At 31.0% G+C, this 16,280-nt stretch overlaps 1 protein-coding gene and 1 long non-coding RNA gene across 3 annotated transcripts; one reads left to right on the top strand and one right to left on the bottom strand.

Annotated features, from left to right (window-relative positions):
• Nucleotides 1-2,317: 2,317 nt before the first annotated feature.
• Nucleotides 2,318-4,246, top strand: LOC133703044 (rac-like GTP-binding protein RAC13). Of its 2 annotated transcripts, XM_062127440.1 has the most exons (8): nucleotides 2,318-2,419; nucleotides 2,509-2,658; nucleotides 2,758-2,845; nucleotides 3,010-3,119; nucleotides 3,242-3,305; nucleotides 3,524-3,588; nucleotides 3,661-3,726; nucleotides 3,867-4,246. In XM_062127440.1, exons 2-8 carry the CDS (start codon nucleotides 2,560-2,562, stop codon nucleotides 3,963-3,965), a joined length of 591 nt encoding a protein of 196 aa, XP_061983424.1. In that variant the 5' UTR covers nucleotides 2,318-2,419; nucleotides 2,509-2,559; the 3' UTR covers nucleotides 3,966-4,246. The 2 variants fall into 2 exon arrangements, with proteins under 2 accessions (XP_061983424.1, XP_061983423.1); XM_062127439.1 differs by having other exon boundaries at nucleotides 2,351-2,658.
• A 1,573-nt stretch (nucleotides 4,247-5,819) lies between these two features.
• LOC133702713 (uncharacterized) lies at nucleotides 5,820-6,850 on the bottom strand. Its single transcript, XR_009843788.1, has 3 exons — nucleotides 6,738-6,850; nucleotides 6,582-6,657; nucleotides 5,820-6,449 (listed from the first exon to the last, which is right to left on the bottom strand). It is a non-coding gene; the product is annotated as an uncharacterized LOC133702713 (long non-coding RNA).
• Between the last annotated feature and the right edge of the window lie 9,430 nt (nucleotides 6,851-16,280).

Genomic DNA, 16,280 nt, shown 5'->3' with positions numbered 1-16,280 from the left:
AGAAATTGTAAGGTAGTTGTTGAGGAGTCTCCTTATAGACGGGGCGGTGTTTTTTATTTTTGAGGGTTTTGAACTATAAAAACCTCATTATGTTTCGTTCTTGACTTGATTACTTGATATCAAAGCCCAATGATTCTTGATGATTGTTTTTGTATGTATTCAAATCACCATGGTTAGAGGTCGTAGATGACATATATCAAAGCTCAATGATTTTTTATTGTTAATTGTTGTGTGTTATTGAATAATCATGAATGAAAGAGTTTGTTGAACAAAACATACTTATATAGGTGGAAATGAGAAAGTTCTCTCTAAAAAAAGAAACATCTAAGAACTAGTGTGTTGTTTTTATCCGCGTTAAATATTGTTATTGTAAAATCATGTTAGTATAACCAATGATGAGGTGGCCCGAGCAAAGATGTTACACAAAAAAATGTTCAAAGTAGAGGATGGTTTTTGACCGATGCATGAACTCGATGACAAGTTTCTTCTACCTCGGGAGGATTAATGTATGAGCTATTTTAAAAAAATAAATATTCTTCTTAGTTAATTTGATTTTAGTTTTTTTTCAATTTTATTTTTCTTATTTAGTACTATTAGTACTATTAGGGGTTTTTAGTTTTTTCTATATAAAATAGGAGACAATATAATATAAAATTAAGTGCTCTTAGAATTTCTTAATATTTAAGGGTTTTTACTTATAAATTAAAACGAACTCCATTATTTTTCGTTACCGGATGCGTCATCTTCAGGGGCGACAGGGAAACATAAATCTAGCTTTTAATTTTAGTAAGCTACTTTATTCGGAGTACTGTGTCTTCGGTGTGTGGTTCTTCGCTGGGCCAACTGGGCCAGGAATGAATTACAGGTTTGGTGTTTGAGGTCCCCTGTTTTTGAGCGATGCTTGCTGGAATTGCTACTGGCTTTAGCCCTTTGTGAATGAATGTAATACTATCTTTCTCAATGGAATTAAGTCATGGCATTTTCCTTTAGTCATTAACACCTAGCCCACTTTTTCAAGCAAGAAATACAGTGAATGCTTTAAGCATTGAGTTTTATGGTTAATAGAGGCATATCAGGATGATTATGAAAAGAAGCTTTTCATTTTCATAGAAAGGTAAGTGTTTATTTGAAATTGTGGTAGCGGTGGCGGTTCAAAGTTTTTTTTACTTAAAAATGTATTAAAATGAATTTTTTTTATTTTTTAAAAATTATTTTTAATATCATCAAATCACAACGATTTTAAACATAAAAAATATTATTTTAAACAAAAAGTACTTTTAAAATATAATTTCCACGCATTTTCAAATATTCTCTAAACCTTGATGATGATTTCTCCATTGTCTCTAACACAAAACAACTGGAAGTGCTAGTTTCAGGCAATATAAGCACGTGCTAGATCGGTGGTTGTGAGGTTTAACCTTGGGACGTTGGCCTTCAAAGCCTTTCTCGAATGAGATAACAAAATACCTTCGAAATTGTCTCAGAATTATGAATATTGCATACAAAATCCCATAATGATTGGATATTTGAAAGATAAAGTTGTTTCCTTTTGAAATTGTCCCAAAATTTCGAATATTGCATACAAAAATCCATAATGAATTTGAAATATATGGTTTAATAATTCGAATAGAACTAGAACTGAATGTTTCCAGCACAAAGTTGAGTTGTAGCAGTTTAAATTTGTACTTTAAAAAGCTTTTTCTTGGAAAATGCTTTGTCTTTAATTTTTTTTAAGCAAGAAATTCAAGAAGACACCTTAATTTTGCAGCTCTTCTGCTTACGAACACTCCTTTTGCGCATGCTCATGTATTAGCATCTGAATTCATGTTGGATAAAAAAAATAAAATAAAAAACTTGTAGCAGCTATTTCTATACTGTAGTAGCCCACATAGTAAACTATAGAGCCCTTTATGTCTGGACTTCCCATTCCATTACAGGTTTTGGCCCATCAATTGTTGTTTTCAGTTTAATAGACTTTATAACAAAGATTACAGTAGACACTGGACAGGTAACCTAAACTCTGTTTTTTCTACTTTGGACCTAAGCAGAAGACATCAGTGGGATCAGGCAAGCTAATCTGATCTAAGCTCTATGCTCAGATATGCACAGACCACCAATAATGATGGCAACAGCCATAAAACACTTTTAGGTTACAACTTTTTGACCTCTTTTGGCTAACTCTTTTTTATTTCCTGTTAATTTCCATCATTGTTGCATTAGTTAATCAAGCAATTCTTTCCTTGTCGTTATCATTTGTTGCTTCCCTTCTCTAACACTTAACCAACAACCAGCACCAAACCTACTTAATTTGTTACCCACATCTTAGCTCTGGCCTTGCACTTAAAGAAAAGAAAAGCTTTGCAACAATCATTTTAAATTGGATGAGTTTCTGCTCTAGTGGGTGATGTTAGGCTCATAGGTTGTATAAGCCAGCCTCTCCCTTTAAATATTCGTATTTAAGCTACTTCTTTTCTTATTATACATTTTGTTATATATTTGTAAGAGCAGAGAAATAGAACATATGAAGAGTAGCAGCAGCTTGGCTTAGGGATCAAGAAAATGAGTACAGCAAGATTTATCAAGTGTGTGACTGTGGGAGATGGGGCTGTAGGAAAGACATGCATGCTCATTTCCTATACTAGCAACACCTTTCCAACGGTACATTTTTTACTCTTCCCTGTGATGGATTATTTCAATATGAAGGCATGAAATTAATTCCAATGTTATATTGTGCTCTTGTTTCTTTTTTCTGTGTAGGACTACGTTCCTACTGTGTTTGACAACTTCAGTGCTAATGTGGTGGTAGATGGTAGTACAGTGAATATTGGATTGTGGGATACTGCAGGTAAGTTCCTTGTATTTTCTTGATTGAGATGCGAATTGGATCCATATAGCCAATCTGGAGTAGTTTCTGGATTGACTTGACTTCAATTGTGTAAGAATGCCATGGAAGTTTTCTTAAGTTATACCTTTTGAATTCTTTGGGTGATGAATTGTGCCATATTGCAGGGCAAGAAGACTATAACAGGCTAAGGCCACTGAGTTACAGAGGAGCTGATGTGTTTTTACTGGCCTTCTCTCTCATTAGCAAGGCCAGTTATGAGAATATCTATAAAAAGGTTATTTCCTCTCTGGTCTAAAATCTTTTTTGTTCTCATAAATGTTTTAAAAACTTTTCTCAGTTTAACACCTTCATCTAAATAGAAATTTGACTGATATTGTTGTATTCATCACTAAGCAGTGGATACCTGAGCTAAGGCATTATGCTCCAAATGTGCCAATTGTGCTTGTAGGAACCAAGCTTGGTAAGCAATACCATCATAAACCTGAACAATCTTGGTTGGAAAACTTTCTTGTAAATGACAATTCATTTGCATATATGTTCAAAAGACTCAAGAGAACGTAAATTTGTCTTGCATCTGCGTCTGTATTTGTTGTTTCCTCGGTCACTTGTTCTTCGTAACTGATCTTTCACCAATGTTTCTGTCACGTCTGATTTTATAGTTTTGCCATCCACTTGCAGATTTGCGAGAAGACAAGCAATACTTAATTGATCATCCTGGAGCAACAACAATAACAACAGCTCAGGCATGTCATCCAACTTAAGAGTTATGAAATTCCTTTAACTGTTGACTTCCTAAATATGAGATTGATGTGCAGGGTGAAGAATTGAAGAAAATGATCGGTGCTGTAATTTACATAGAATGCAGTTCCAAAACACAACAGGTAAATAGATATACTTGATATATTAAAACTCAATTCAAGAGGCGAGCATCATCTTAAATCATCTACAGCATATCATAAAAGGAAAAAAACCCTCTTAAAGTGTTGAAGAGTATAATTCTTTCTTGATCCTTGCTTTTCAGAATGTGAAGACTGTGTTTGATGCTGCAATAAAGGTTGCTTTGCGGCCACCAAAACCAAAAAAGAAACCCCGCAAGCAAAGAACATGTGCTTTCCTCTAGCCCCTTTCAATTTCATGCCATGAATTTGCTTTACTAAATTTTTCAAAGGAATACAGTCCATTTTTATTGAATTACTTATTTTACAAGTGAGTTCCCTTTGGAGCTATGTAACATCCACAGGGAGGACTTCAATGCCTAAAGTTGTAATATGAGTTTTGTACATCAGTTCAATTTTGTTCCCTTTTTTTTCCTTTTTCCTGTAACCATTGGCTAGATTGTTCTGCATTAAGCTATAAATCTATTGCTCATGCATTGCCATGAGAAAGGGTTGATATGATTCATATGAGAGCATCAAGTATAAACGATGATATAAGAACAATTATTGGAATCAGCAAGGCTGCTTGTTCACGTAGTTTTGGAGTTGGCACTCAGCCAAAGGTTATGGTTTTGGTAGCAATAAAGTGACCATACCCAAAGAATTTTAAACCCAAGCCAAACCGCATCCGTGTTCTAACGAGATAGCAGCTCATATCCTGAGTCGGCCTGCTTGGGTAACGTTGCCAAGTCTCCAGGCTAAGGGAATGTTAGACATTATTACCTCTCAAGTACCTTTGGCATTTTCCTTTAAGAGGGTAAATATACAGTCAATTACTTGAATCCAATGCTTATCTTTAATAATAACTAAAAAGAAAAGCTAATGGGGGGTTCGGAGTTCTGGCTTATTGATCTAGCTTATTGATCTAGCTGATTGGGGTGTGAGATTCAAAATCTTTTAATTCTGTTAAAAAAAATTAATTTTTTTATTTTAAAATAATAATTTTAGTATTTTCATATTGTTTTAATATACTGATGTTAAAAATAATTTTTTAAAAATAATAAAAAATATTATTTTAATATATTTTTAAATAAAAAATATATTAAAACATAATTATTATTATATTTTCAAACACAATTTTAATAGTAAGAAATTAAGTGAAGCTTGCTGAAGGATCTTGTCCTGATACTCTCCCATACATAACAAGAATGTTTCATGATTAAAGAGGCCAATGCCAACTTAAGTACTTGATGCATTATTTCTTTTAGAAGTATAAATCATACTAAATGAAACCTAGGGATGGTTCCTTTTTTTTTTTAATTAATTTTTACCACATTTTCTCGGGTAAATTAGGTCATAAGATGCAATTTTAATTTCCAAACTTCAATTAATTTTATATTTCAATGAACAACCTTTAGTTTTAAATATTTGAGTGATAAATGTTGCGCTTAGTTACTTTGATCTATCATATTCTAATGTGACCATTATTTTAATGCCACAAAAAAAATGATCACGATTGAGTTTAATGAGAAAAGATTTTAAAAAAAATATAAAAACAAACTATAAAAAATAAAATAAAATAAATTAGATTTTGAAAAGAAAATAAAAGTCTATTTGGTATTATAATAAAGATTATTTTTCAAAATATTTTTCGTTTGAAAATGCATTAAAATTATTATTTTTTATTTTTTTAAAATCTATTTTTATTACCGGTACATCAAATTAAACAATCTGAAAATATTAAAAAAAAAATTTGAAGCAAATAAAAAAATAAATTTTTTTTTTTTAAAAGTGAAACATAAAAACAAGCGGGCTCAAAATAAAACTAAAAAAGAATAATCCATCAACCTACAAACATAAGAAATGGAAGAACAATCCATTTTAAAAAGATAATTCAAAAAGTTTCCTGGTTGAAAAAAAAAAGTGAACATGCATGGGTTTGGGTTAAGTTTAATTAAAAAAAATAAAGAAATATAATGAAATAACATCAAATTTATGTGATGTATACTTTGTGTGCATTACGGCCACCACTTTCAAAAGAACCAATTCTTGCATATTCTATATTTATTTTCAGAAAACAAATTTATATTAAGTGTGTTTGTTTATAAGAAAAAGAAAAGAAACCGAAAATATCCGATTAAAAAAAATACTTTTCCTAACATGAAAATAAAAAAATAAAAAAGAGTTTTAATTTTGTGTTGGCATTAGGGGTGTTCACGGTTCGGTTCGGTTCGGTTTAGACTCAAAAAACCAACCGAACCGAATTTTAGTATTTTTGGTGAATATCAACCGAACTGGACCGGAAACCGGTTCAAACCGAACCGGTCCGGTTCGGTTAAATCCAGTTTTTTTGGAAAAAACCGGGAAACCTAATCCCTTAATATATAGGGTTTTTTTTTGTTTTTTCTAGTTCGGTTTGAACCGGTTTTTTTGGAATAGATGCTACTGCCCATCAAAGGAGGTAGCTAAGAGGGTTGCACTAAATGGGTTGGAAGATTCTCAAATCCGTGTTTTTGGCTTGCCCATCTGACCGTCTTTTGCTTTTGCAGTTCTTTTGAAGGTGCACAATTGTGATCGCACATTTGCATCACACATGCTCTACTACGATGATTTGCTCAACTGACTGCTTCTTTTGTTTCTTGTTATGTAGGATGAGTTAAGAGAAGAGCTTGAACTGGACCCTGATTTGCCTGCAGTTTTACTAATGGGAGGTGGTGAAGGTGTGGGGCCTGTTAAGAAAACAACATTTACCTTGCTGTTAACAAACCTAATCTGGGAAAGATGAAGATTAAGATGGAATAGACTTAGAATAAACTTTCAAACCCACTAAACAAAGAATCAAAGATGAAGATGAAATTTACCTTGTTGTGGTTGCTAAAATGAAGACGCCTGAAAGATGGAGATGGTTTATGGGAAAGATGAAGATGGAGACGGTTTCTGGGAAAGATGAAGATGGAATAGACTCAGAATATGCTTTCAAACCCACGAAACAAAGAATCAAAGAAGATGAAATTTACCTTGTTGTCGTTGCTTCTTAAATGAAGAAGGCTTATGGTAAAGGAAGATTGAAGATTGGGAATTTTCTGTTGGAAGTAGGAAGGAAGGAGACGGCTCTGTGAGAACTGAGATGTTAGGGTTAGGGAGGGATTAGGTTAACTTAACTATTTATACTGCCTTTTTTTTAATTGTTTAATGGGTCGGTTTGGCCCGGTTTCTGGGTCAAAACCGAAACCGAACCGGACCTGTTAACATTTATGGTTTTTTAAATCGGTTTAATAGGTTTTTAATTTTGATTCGGTTTTTTCGGTTAATTTTTCTTTGGTTTTATCAGTTTTCTCGGTTAATCGGTTATTTTGAACACCCCTAGTTGACATCTAAATAAAATATTCTTTTTTTTTCTAAAAAAAATTGTTTGTTGTACGCATATTTGATCTTGATAACAAATTTATTAAATTCATTAAAACTTGGTCAAAATCTAAAGGCCTATTAGACTGACATACCAAAGAAACTCAAAAACTTAACCCTGGTTGTTTCTAAAAAAACAAATAAAAAACATTTTGTTATTTACTTTCAATGTTTGAAGCAAATCTTATAAATAAAATTTGAAAAGTTTTAGGTGTTAATTTAGAAATAAAAAACTAGAACTTTAATTCAACCTATTTTAATAAGTCTTTTATTTAGGATCGTTATCACAAGTTTTTTTCCAGTAAAACAAATCTCTTTATAGAAGGGATTGATGCCAAAAAATTTTCAAATAAGCAAATTGACGCGTCTCCTGTTTTTAGACATCAATTTTTTCATAAAATAATTATAAATTAATTAAAAAAAAGGATAAGCTAAAAACAATTAACATAATTAAAGACAATAAAAAAGATGAATTTAAAAGAAAAACACAGTAAAGGTAAATTTTCATTAAAAAAAAAGGGTGGCATTGTTGTTTCCTTAGACATAAATAACTATTTACCTGAATCTTTGGATTCAATGCAGATTTTAGAATCCTTAATTTTCTTAAATTACTAGGTGACGACTTCTAATTTTTATTAATAGCATACCTTTCCCCTTAATTTTGAAGAGTTCTGATCAACGTTACATGTAACAAAGGTCTCGACCATTAAATATATAGAAAATAATTGAATAAAAATAAATTAAAAACAGCTAGATTTATTAAACAAAATTAAAAATGATTTTATATTAATTATCTAACAATAAATTCATAAACTAGCTTTGAAGCTTTTAAAGTTACAATTTCAAAAATAACAATTTCATAAACCAGCTTTGATGTTTTAAAAGACCTATTTTGGTTGGATTTTCTAACTCAACCAACCCAAAATAAAACCTAGCCTAAGTTGTAATGCAATTCCTAGACGCAAAACACAACAATCATAGTAAGAAAAAAAAAGTTACAACAATATAAACAGGACAATAGCATAAGTATTGTAATATAGCAACAATGAGGGGAAACTAATCAAGGATAGCATGCTTAGACTAGTTGTTTTGCAATCTGACACGATCAAAAGATTGATGTCTTTTCCCAAGTGCAGGAGTGTCGAAGTAATAAATAACTCGGCAAGACCGGGGTCGAACCACAAGGAGGTTACTTGTATAAATTATAAGCAACAATAATACTATAATAATAATAATAATAGTGATAATAATAATAGTGAAGAAGAAGAGGAAGAAGTTGATGAGAACTTTGAGATGAAAGATTAACGTAAGGATTAAACAATGATAACAACAAATGTCAAGGTTAGAGGATCCACTAATGGTATTTCAAACAAGTATAGTATAAACCCTTATTATTCAATTGGAAACCACACACAAGGAGGTTCCAATCAGATTATAAATTGTTAACATGATTACATTAGCTATCTTATTCGAATAATGCTAATACTTGTAAATGTTTTCAGGCATTCATGATTATAACTTATGTTAACAACAAATCAAGTCCTTTCCTAGCTCAGGTGTCGGTTATACCATACAGTATGGGCTATGACAGTGCCAAGTATTTGTTGTACCAAGTGTTATACAACATAAATCTAGATTAACCATTTAACAAGCAAAATATTAAAAGTGAATAAGATAACAAATATAAAGCATGTTAGTATCCAACATTAAAGTCCATGTTGAGTTTATATTATACTTATCCTTACACCATTAGTGTAACCTTTTCACCTTGACATAATTAACTTAGCTAGACATAATGAAAGAAAGAAACATAAATAAACAAGATAAGAACATAAGTAAGATAAAAGTTAACTAAGTAAAGGAAAGAAATGAAAGGCATAAACTTGATATTAATGAAAGCAAAGCATAAGCAATACAAAGAGAGAAAGCAAGAGCATGATTTTGATCTGAACACCAAGATGCCTAAATACATGGCAAATGCCTCTTTTTATAGGCCAAAATTTGGAACTATTGATTTGTTGACTAATTGATGAGTGGGTGACCACATCTTGACTTGGTGACAATTCTTATCTTCTTGTCTGCCAAAAACGTCATTGATAACGTCATAATTTGAACAGACTTTAACATGAAAGTTCTAGGAAATTGTCTCATCTTTCCAGGGTAAAAATTTGAGATCATTTGGACTTTTAGAACTCGAGATATGGGTTGAACACTGAACAGTGTCTGGGCTGCAGGACAGATTCAGACTTCTTCTTTGTTGCTACAATTTGGACTTGAAAATAGCCTTGTTAAATCTTGGGCTCCACATGAAAGTTGTAGGCCTATATCTTATCTTTCCATCCATATAAAATGGATCTAAATCCAAGATCTACAGCTCCAGATATGACCCAATTACCGAATAGTGTTTCAGTTTGGACTACACCAGCATCTCTTTTCTAAGTTTGGCCATCTTGTTGTCCTTTCAATTTTAGTAGTTCAACTCATCAATCAATTCTTTCATTTATGTGATAAGCCTGCATTTAAGATGAACATTTACCATAAATTAAAGGTATCTTATATAATTAGATATGTTATTATAAAACATGCTTTAGTTAAGGAGTTATTGATACTTCAAGTGCAAAATGATGATATAAAACCTTGATAAAAATGCACTTTCAAGTACTAATCACAATCCCTAAAAAAAAAAGATTTTGAAGGTCCAAAGCTCTCATCTTTAATGGGCAAAAAGTCCTAATATGTCCAATATCATTTAATAGCGTGACATGAACACACATTTGTCTCAAACAAGATGCTTTGGTTGGAGCTTAGACTTAGATGACTTGAAGAAACCTAAAAGATAAACTATAATTTTTTCTTTAATAATCCCCCAGACAAACCCAACAAGCATAAATAGAATATTAGAGACATTTATAAGCTCATGAATAGTGTAGAACAAACAACTACAAAGACACTATAATGCAACAACTAAGAAGGGACATAAGCCAAGGATGACAAGTTTAAACAAAGGTATCTTATGACACTCACATGTTAATAACAAAGAATTAGTTTCAAGTCTTCAATGAATAAAAACTATAGAATTTTTAGTATTATTCACAAATATAAATGTTAACATAGACTTCTATGAATCAAGCATCTTTATCAAGGACAAGGAGTAACAACTTTAGCATTACGAAACTTCAAAATTACATATACTATAAAATATATCATTCATGAACAGAAACAATGCGAGGTAAAAGTTTATCACAGGAAGAAATGTATATCACAATAAAAGGTTTCAATTGCATACTACAACAATCATATGCATGAACATAACTAATAAACCTGGAAAATAATAGGAAACATACACCACAACACCATTATGCTATACCTATGAATGACTAGTACTAAATATAATTAAAAAATAAAATGGAAGGGTATGCCTAAATTAGAAAGGCAAGAACTTAAGTTGGTTGGGTTGTGTGGTTGAACTCCTATGTTTTTTGAAAATCCACTTTCTCTTACTTACTTTTGAACTTATAAAAAATAAAAACTAATATAGATTTATAATATTTTAGTTTCTCATATTTTTTTCTCTAGTTTTTCTTTTATTACATCCTTTTCTTTTACTTTTTTATTTCAAAACCTACAACTTATCTACCTATTTATAGGGGGGGAAGGGTCTAGACCTAGGATATCTTGATAGTACATAAATCTCAGGATTAATCTAATCTAATCCTCATTGTTTTAGAGGTAAAGACAAGGTGATAACCAGACAAAGCAGTACAAGGATACAATTAGGCTTTCATTGTTGTACAACGAGTAAATTACTTAAAGGAAAAAAGTACAACACTATAAAGTTTGTCCAAGCTAAGAAAAACTTGAACGACCCCAAAATTGACACAAACAACACAAAAATTAGACCTAACAATGCCAAAAAACCATAGGAACAACATGGTTTGATGGATTAGAGGAAAAGATGATAAGTTTGTGCGCTGCTAAGTTGTTTGGAATATATTTTGAAAATAAGATATAAAAAATTAGATTATGACAGATCTAACAACTTAAATTATTAAATAAAATTTAAAATGAATTTATTTTAATCATCTAACAATAAATTTATAAACCAACTTTAGGCTCTTAAAGTTAAAATTTCAAAATTATAAAATTGGGCTCTATTGTTTCTTTTGTGAGTATTTTATTTAACGGTGGGCTCTATAAAAGGTTACATTTAATTATGAGATATAACTAAACTAGCCACTGTTCATTTGTCCCATCTCAATAGATGCAAAAGACATTAATTTTCTATATAAAAAAAGCTAGTTACAAAACATTATTTTCCTTTTCTTTTAAAAAAACCCTTGAAATTTGACACTTAATGGAAAACAATGCTACTTCAAAATTAGAGGTGAGGGCCAACATGTACGAGTGTATATTCTTATCCCTGAGAATATAAATTTTATATAGTCATTAAGGGTGACATTTGAGCACGAACCAATGCTCAAATATATCTTCTAATAAACTTTATATTCCCAAGATGTACATCTCAAGTACATTATTCCCAATTCAGTAAAAATTATTTTCCATTCTTAGAGTTATGTTTCTCATGTCATTCGTTACTTGATTTTTTCAATGACATGTATTTTTACCATATCATAAATGAAATTTTAATTGTGTCAAATCTATTACAAACTTCCATATCATAAAATTTTTGATTATTAAACTATAGAGATGACCATGATGATCATTAACTATATATATATGTGCCGATCAATAATGATTGTATTAAAATAAATATGCATAATGTAATTGTCATGTATTTAAAAAAAAAAACAAAAGAAAAAAGAAGCAAACATCTAAAGGAAACAACATTCGAAATCAATTTTTGCCCTCTCTCCTCCTCATCCTTCCAAAGTTTCAGTGCCAAAGATTTCAAGAAGTGTACATACATCGAAATATTATATGTTAGTTGCATGTGCACCCAAATTTATGCATTAAATCATAGGATGTTGGGTATTTACTACATGCACGTTTGCATTTAGTGACTGCTGTTTAGCGCTTTTCTAGCCAAGGCACGCATGAGTGTCCATTTCATGTTGCCTTTAAATATTTAAATACCCACATTTAATGTATTCATGTGCGAGTTTTAAACTCTCGAAGAAAGGTTTGGCTTACAAAGGAGAAGTGTACACGGAAATGTTCATGGCTAGCTAGCTAACTAGCTAGCTAGTATATATACCTCTCCACAGCTTAGTATGGTAAGCAAGTGACGTTTTGGAATATTGGTATTACTTCTATATGGGTAATGATTTAACCCCAAGGTATGTTTGCCTACGTTATCAGTATTAAATTCAACTTTAATTAGCATTAGCTATAGTTATAGTATTCTTTGTTTGGAATCATGTGGGTGTAATTTTGAAAGGGTAAGTGCTAGAATTATGATAGAAAGTCTCAGCGTTTGCATCATACTGAATTTTTTACTAAATTTAAAGTGAGAATAAGATATTAAGATTCTAAACACTTTATAAATGAGGCTATTTTATTTTTTTCCATTAATAAACGAGACTGTTACCATATTATAAATAAGAAGAGGTCTTGAACGAATCAAGTGCTCAAACCCGTGAAGAACTCATCAGGATGAGGTAACAAATATGGATGCACTGAAATATCACCACAGGAAGAAAAAAAAAAACCTTCACAGAGTGAATAACTTTCTCCGTCTTCCTACAGACAGATAGTTGGGAACAGAAAAGAAAAAATGATTAGAAAGGGAAAAGTGACATAAAATTAGAAATAAATCAATAAATATTACGTCGTACAGAAGAGCAGAAGATCCCCTCAGGACTGCAAAGAAAGAGACTTAAAGTGAAGAGGGTATGGCACAACTGTGCTTACTCATCATTTTTAACCAGCGTACGCCCGTTTGCAGAGGAAGTGAATTATAGCTAAAGCGCCAAAAACAACTTTACTAGTACAAAAGTAAACTTCAGTTTTTCGAAAGCTTATTGGAAGTATAATATATGTTGTTTTTTTAAAATATTTTTTATTTTAAAATAATATTTTTTAATTTCTTTTTATATATTAAAATAATCTTAAAATAAAAAATAATAATTTAAAACTAAAAAGATTTCAAGAATTTTTAAAAACAAGATCGCACTGCAACACCAGCAGGTTCTAAGTACCTTTAATTTGATCGTTTTCCACACTTTCTGCTCCCTTCTTACCTGTCTGCCCCGAAACAAGAAGGCAGAGGGAGACAGAGGGAGAAGTGATCTAACATAACTATATAGAGTCCATATGGTCCCATGTTACTTGTGTCAGGGTTGGGAAAAAGAAACCATGTTTCATTAAATTGAAAGAGATTCATTTTATTTTCTTTAGAGAAAAATGTCATGGATTCATTTTAGGGAATGCAAAGTAGCTAGAGTCTTTGTTTGCAGGCACCTCCTATATTAATATTCAGATTTCATATGATCCTAATTTTAGAGATAATGGACAGTCAACCTAGCCTCGGAAGGATGAATATTGTAGTCTAATTACATTTTCTACGTGTGGGAGAACATCCTTGAGACGTTGACGATGTTCTTGAATTCAAGTGCAGATGGCTCGAGTAGGCACAGAGGCAAGGAGACTAGTAAGAACCTTTAAAATATTCTTTATAAGGAATAATTTTAAATTTTAAAACTAAAACTAATAAATTTTCGAGTTCTTGATTTCCTAAAAAAGTTTCCTGACTCCGGAGGACCTGCGCTCGAGCCCTCTATACTTGTATAATGCACAGGTACATTTCGATCGGATCCACCGATAACTTAAATGAGATTGAGGCTTTTATCTGTATCGAAGAGAAACGGTGCCATGTTGCATAAAGTTGCTTAATGCAAGAGCAAGGCAGTGGACAGAGGATTTTAATAATAGAATGGGAGGTGAAATGGCAAGCATCCAATTTAGTGTGAACTTTGCATGTCGGAATGGAACCGACAGAACCTACTACTAATTAATTAGTCATTGTTACCTGGAATAATAGAATGGGAGTAGGGAGAGACTTTTGTTGCTTTAATGTACTCATTTCTTTCTCTAATTCAAACATTGTATATTTTTCTGTTCGGAATAGTTGGTATAACATAATAAACCTGAATAAATTTTATTTTGTTTATAATTTTGGCTTGTTATAGAAATTTTGGTTAAATTTTAGCTAGAATATTCTAATTTTGTTATCACCGTTTTATTTTGGTCAAATAATAATTTTTTATTAAAAAAGCATCTATGTTTTTTACTTTAATTTTATCATTCAATACATGATTTATTGGAAATTAGATTTTATAATTTTATTGTGATTTATTTTTATGGTTATCTCAGTTTCATGATTTGTTTCTTAGGTTTAACAAGCTAACTTAGTTGATTTGAGTTTTCTTTATCTATTTTTTTAATTGATTTTTTTTCTCTTTCATTATTTAAAATCTTCAACATTTGGTTGATTATAAGTCATGATTTGTTATTTTTTTGGATTGTTATCTATGAAATTATCTCAATCTCATGACCTCGGTCATCGATTTTAAAAGTTAACCCGAGTAGACTTAGATCGTCTTATGGCCTTATAACCCAGTTCGATCCAATATGTTGTTGTCTCAACATTTAAACAAAAAGATGTCAACTTATTATTTTTTTTAGTCAAACTATATTTTTATCAGCCGTTTAGGTTGTTTTTGAATTCATCAAGTCTGTCGGGTCAACTCCCATATTTTTACTTATGTTTGAAATTTGAATTGCTTTATCTCAAATTAATTTATCTTTGGATTTGAATTGAAATTATATTTGTTGAATTAATATTTCAAATTATATATATAATGCTTCCATTTCAACCCTCAAAACACCAATTCATTGCTCAACTAACTCCTCAGTGACTGGTGATGGCTGCCTCGAGTTGGATTGTGGGGTATCTATGATCAAGACACTATAAACGACCTCATATATCGTGTCGAAGTCATAGAGATACCATAAACTTGATTCCTATTGAGTCCATTTGTTGCTCTAGGCTCCGACCATAACTACGGATCATATTCCGAATGGGTTAAAGGATCCTCTTCGTGTTTGAAATGCATTCCAACATTAAATTATTCCCATAAAAAAAAACAAGACAAAGATATGGATGCAAAAATATAAGTCCAAAACATATACAAAAGTTTCAAAGTTTACTTACAATAAATGCCTTAGCTCGGATATCCACAAATTGTTGCATTATTTTTTGTTTGTCTTTCTTTTGTATATGTGTTTCCATGTATAACTCTATTGGAGCTGGCTCGTGCCCAAGCCATGTAGTTTTCAAAATAAATCATTAGTTAAACGTTATCACAAATAATTATCATTTTAAGAAAAATACTTAAAAATAAAATAGACTTTTATGAGATGCTTTGCATCGTTAGTAAAAAGAAGTGACTTGCCGGTATCATTGTTATTAGAACCACGAGTCTTATTGTTTCTTCTCGAGGATCCATTCCATAACCACTTTCTAAAACTCTATAAAATTAAAAACTCTAGATATTTCTTCCAATTACTCTTAGTGATGTGGAAATGTCTAAAATTTTTTTGAACCACAAATTATCTGACTTCGCTCTTCTTTTAGTATAGGTGTGCAAGTTATACCAGAAATCATGCAACATGTTTTAGGAGTTTGTTAAACTAAGAAGAATATAACAATAAAAAAATTAAAATTTTTACCAAAAGTTATAAACTTAACACGTTAAAACTTACTTGGTTATGCTATGATTTTCTTAGACTTGCTTGGAAACCCCAAAGTTTGTAGCATGCCACTAAAAAAATTACTTACAATCATTTGAATAAAATAATTAGTTATAAGTTTTTTTTAAATGTATATTAACCTTAAACTTTCCTCATTAAGCATCAACCACATGCATTTATTCTGGATAATCTCTAAGCTAGCTCCATTAAAACAAAGATGCTTTTATTAATATTTTCATCATCGATGTTATTGTTTGCGCAACTTTAATATTTGTGAACTTGAAAGTCAATTAATTAACTCTAAACTATATAAACATCTAATCATTAATTTAATATTATGTTTGAAGAAAATTAACTTTCTTGCATGTTTAAATCTAGCTTTTATTGTACTATTAACTTGTTAGAATAAGGATTTATGGCTGATGGGATTCTAGATATATGAC

This window comes from Populus nigra, chromosome 9 (genome assembly GCF_951802175.1).
Source record: "Populus nigra chromosome 9, ddPopNigr1.1, whole genome shotgun sequence".
NCBI lineage: Eukaryota > Viridiplantae > Streptophyta > Magnoliopsida > Malpighiales > Salicaceae > Populus > Populus nigra.
Note: the sequence above shows the minus strand (reverse complement) of the source record. Positions and strands in the feature narration are given on the sequence as shown.

Bases quoted from the DNA above. Each gene is read 5' to 3' on its own strand.
- LOC133703044 (XM_062127440.1), top strand. From the start codon at position 2,560: ATGAGTACAGCAAGATTTATCAAGTGTGTGACTGTGGGAGATGGGGCT. The intron at 3,589-3,660 runs GCATGTCATCCA...ATTGATGTGCAG, and splicing joins CAACAATAACAACAGCTCAG to GGTGAAGAATTGAAGAAAAT. The intron at 3,727-3,866 runs GTAAATAGATAT...CTTGCTTTTCAG, and splicing joins GCAGTTCCAAAACACAACAG to AATGTGAAGACTGTGTTTGA.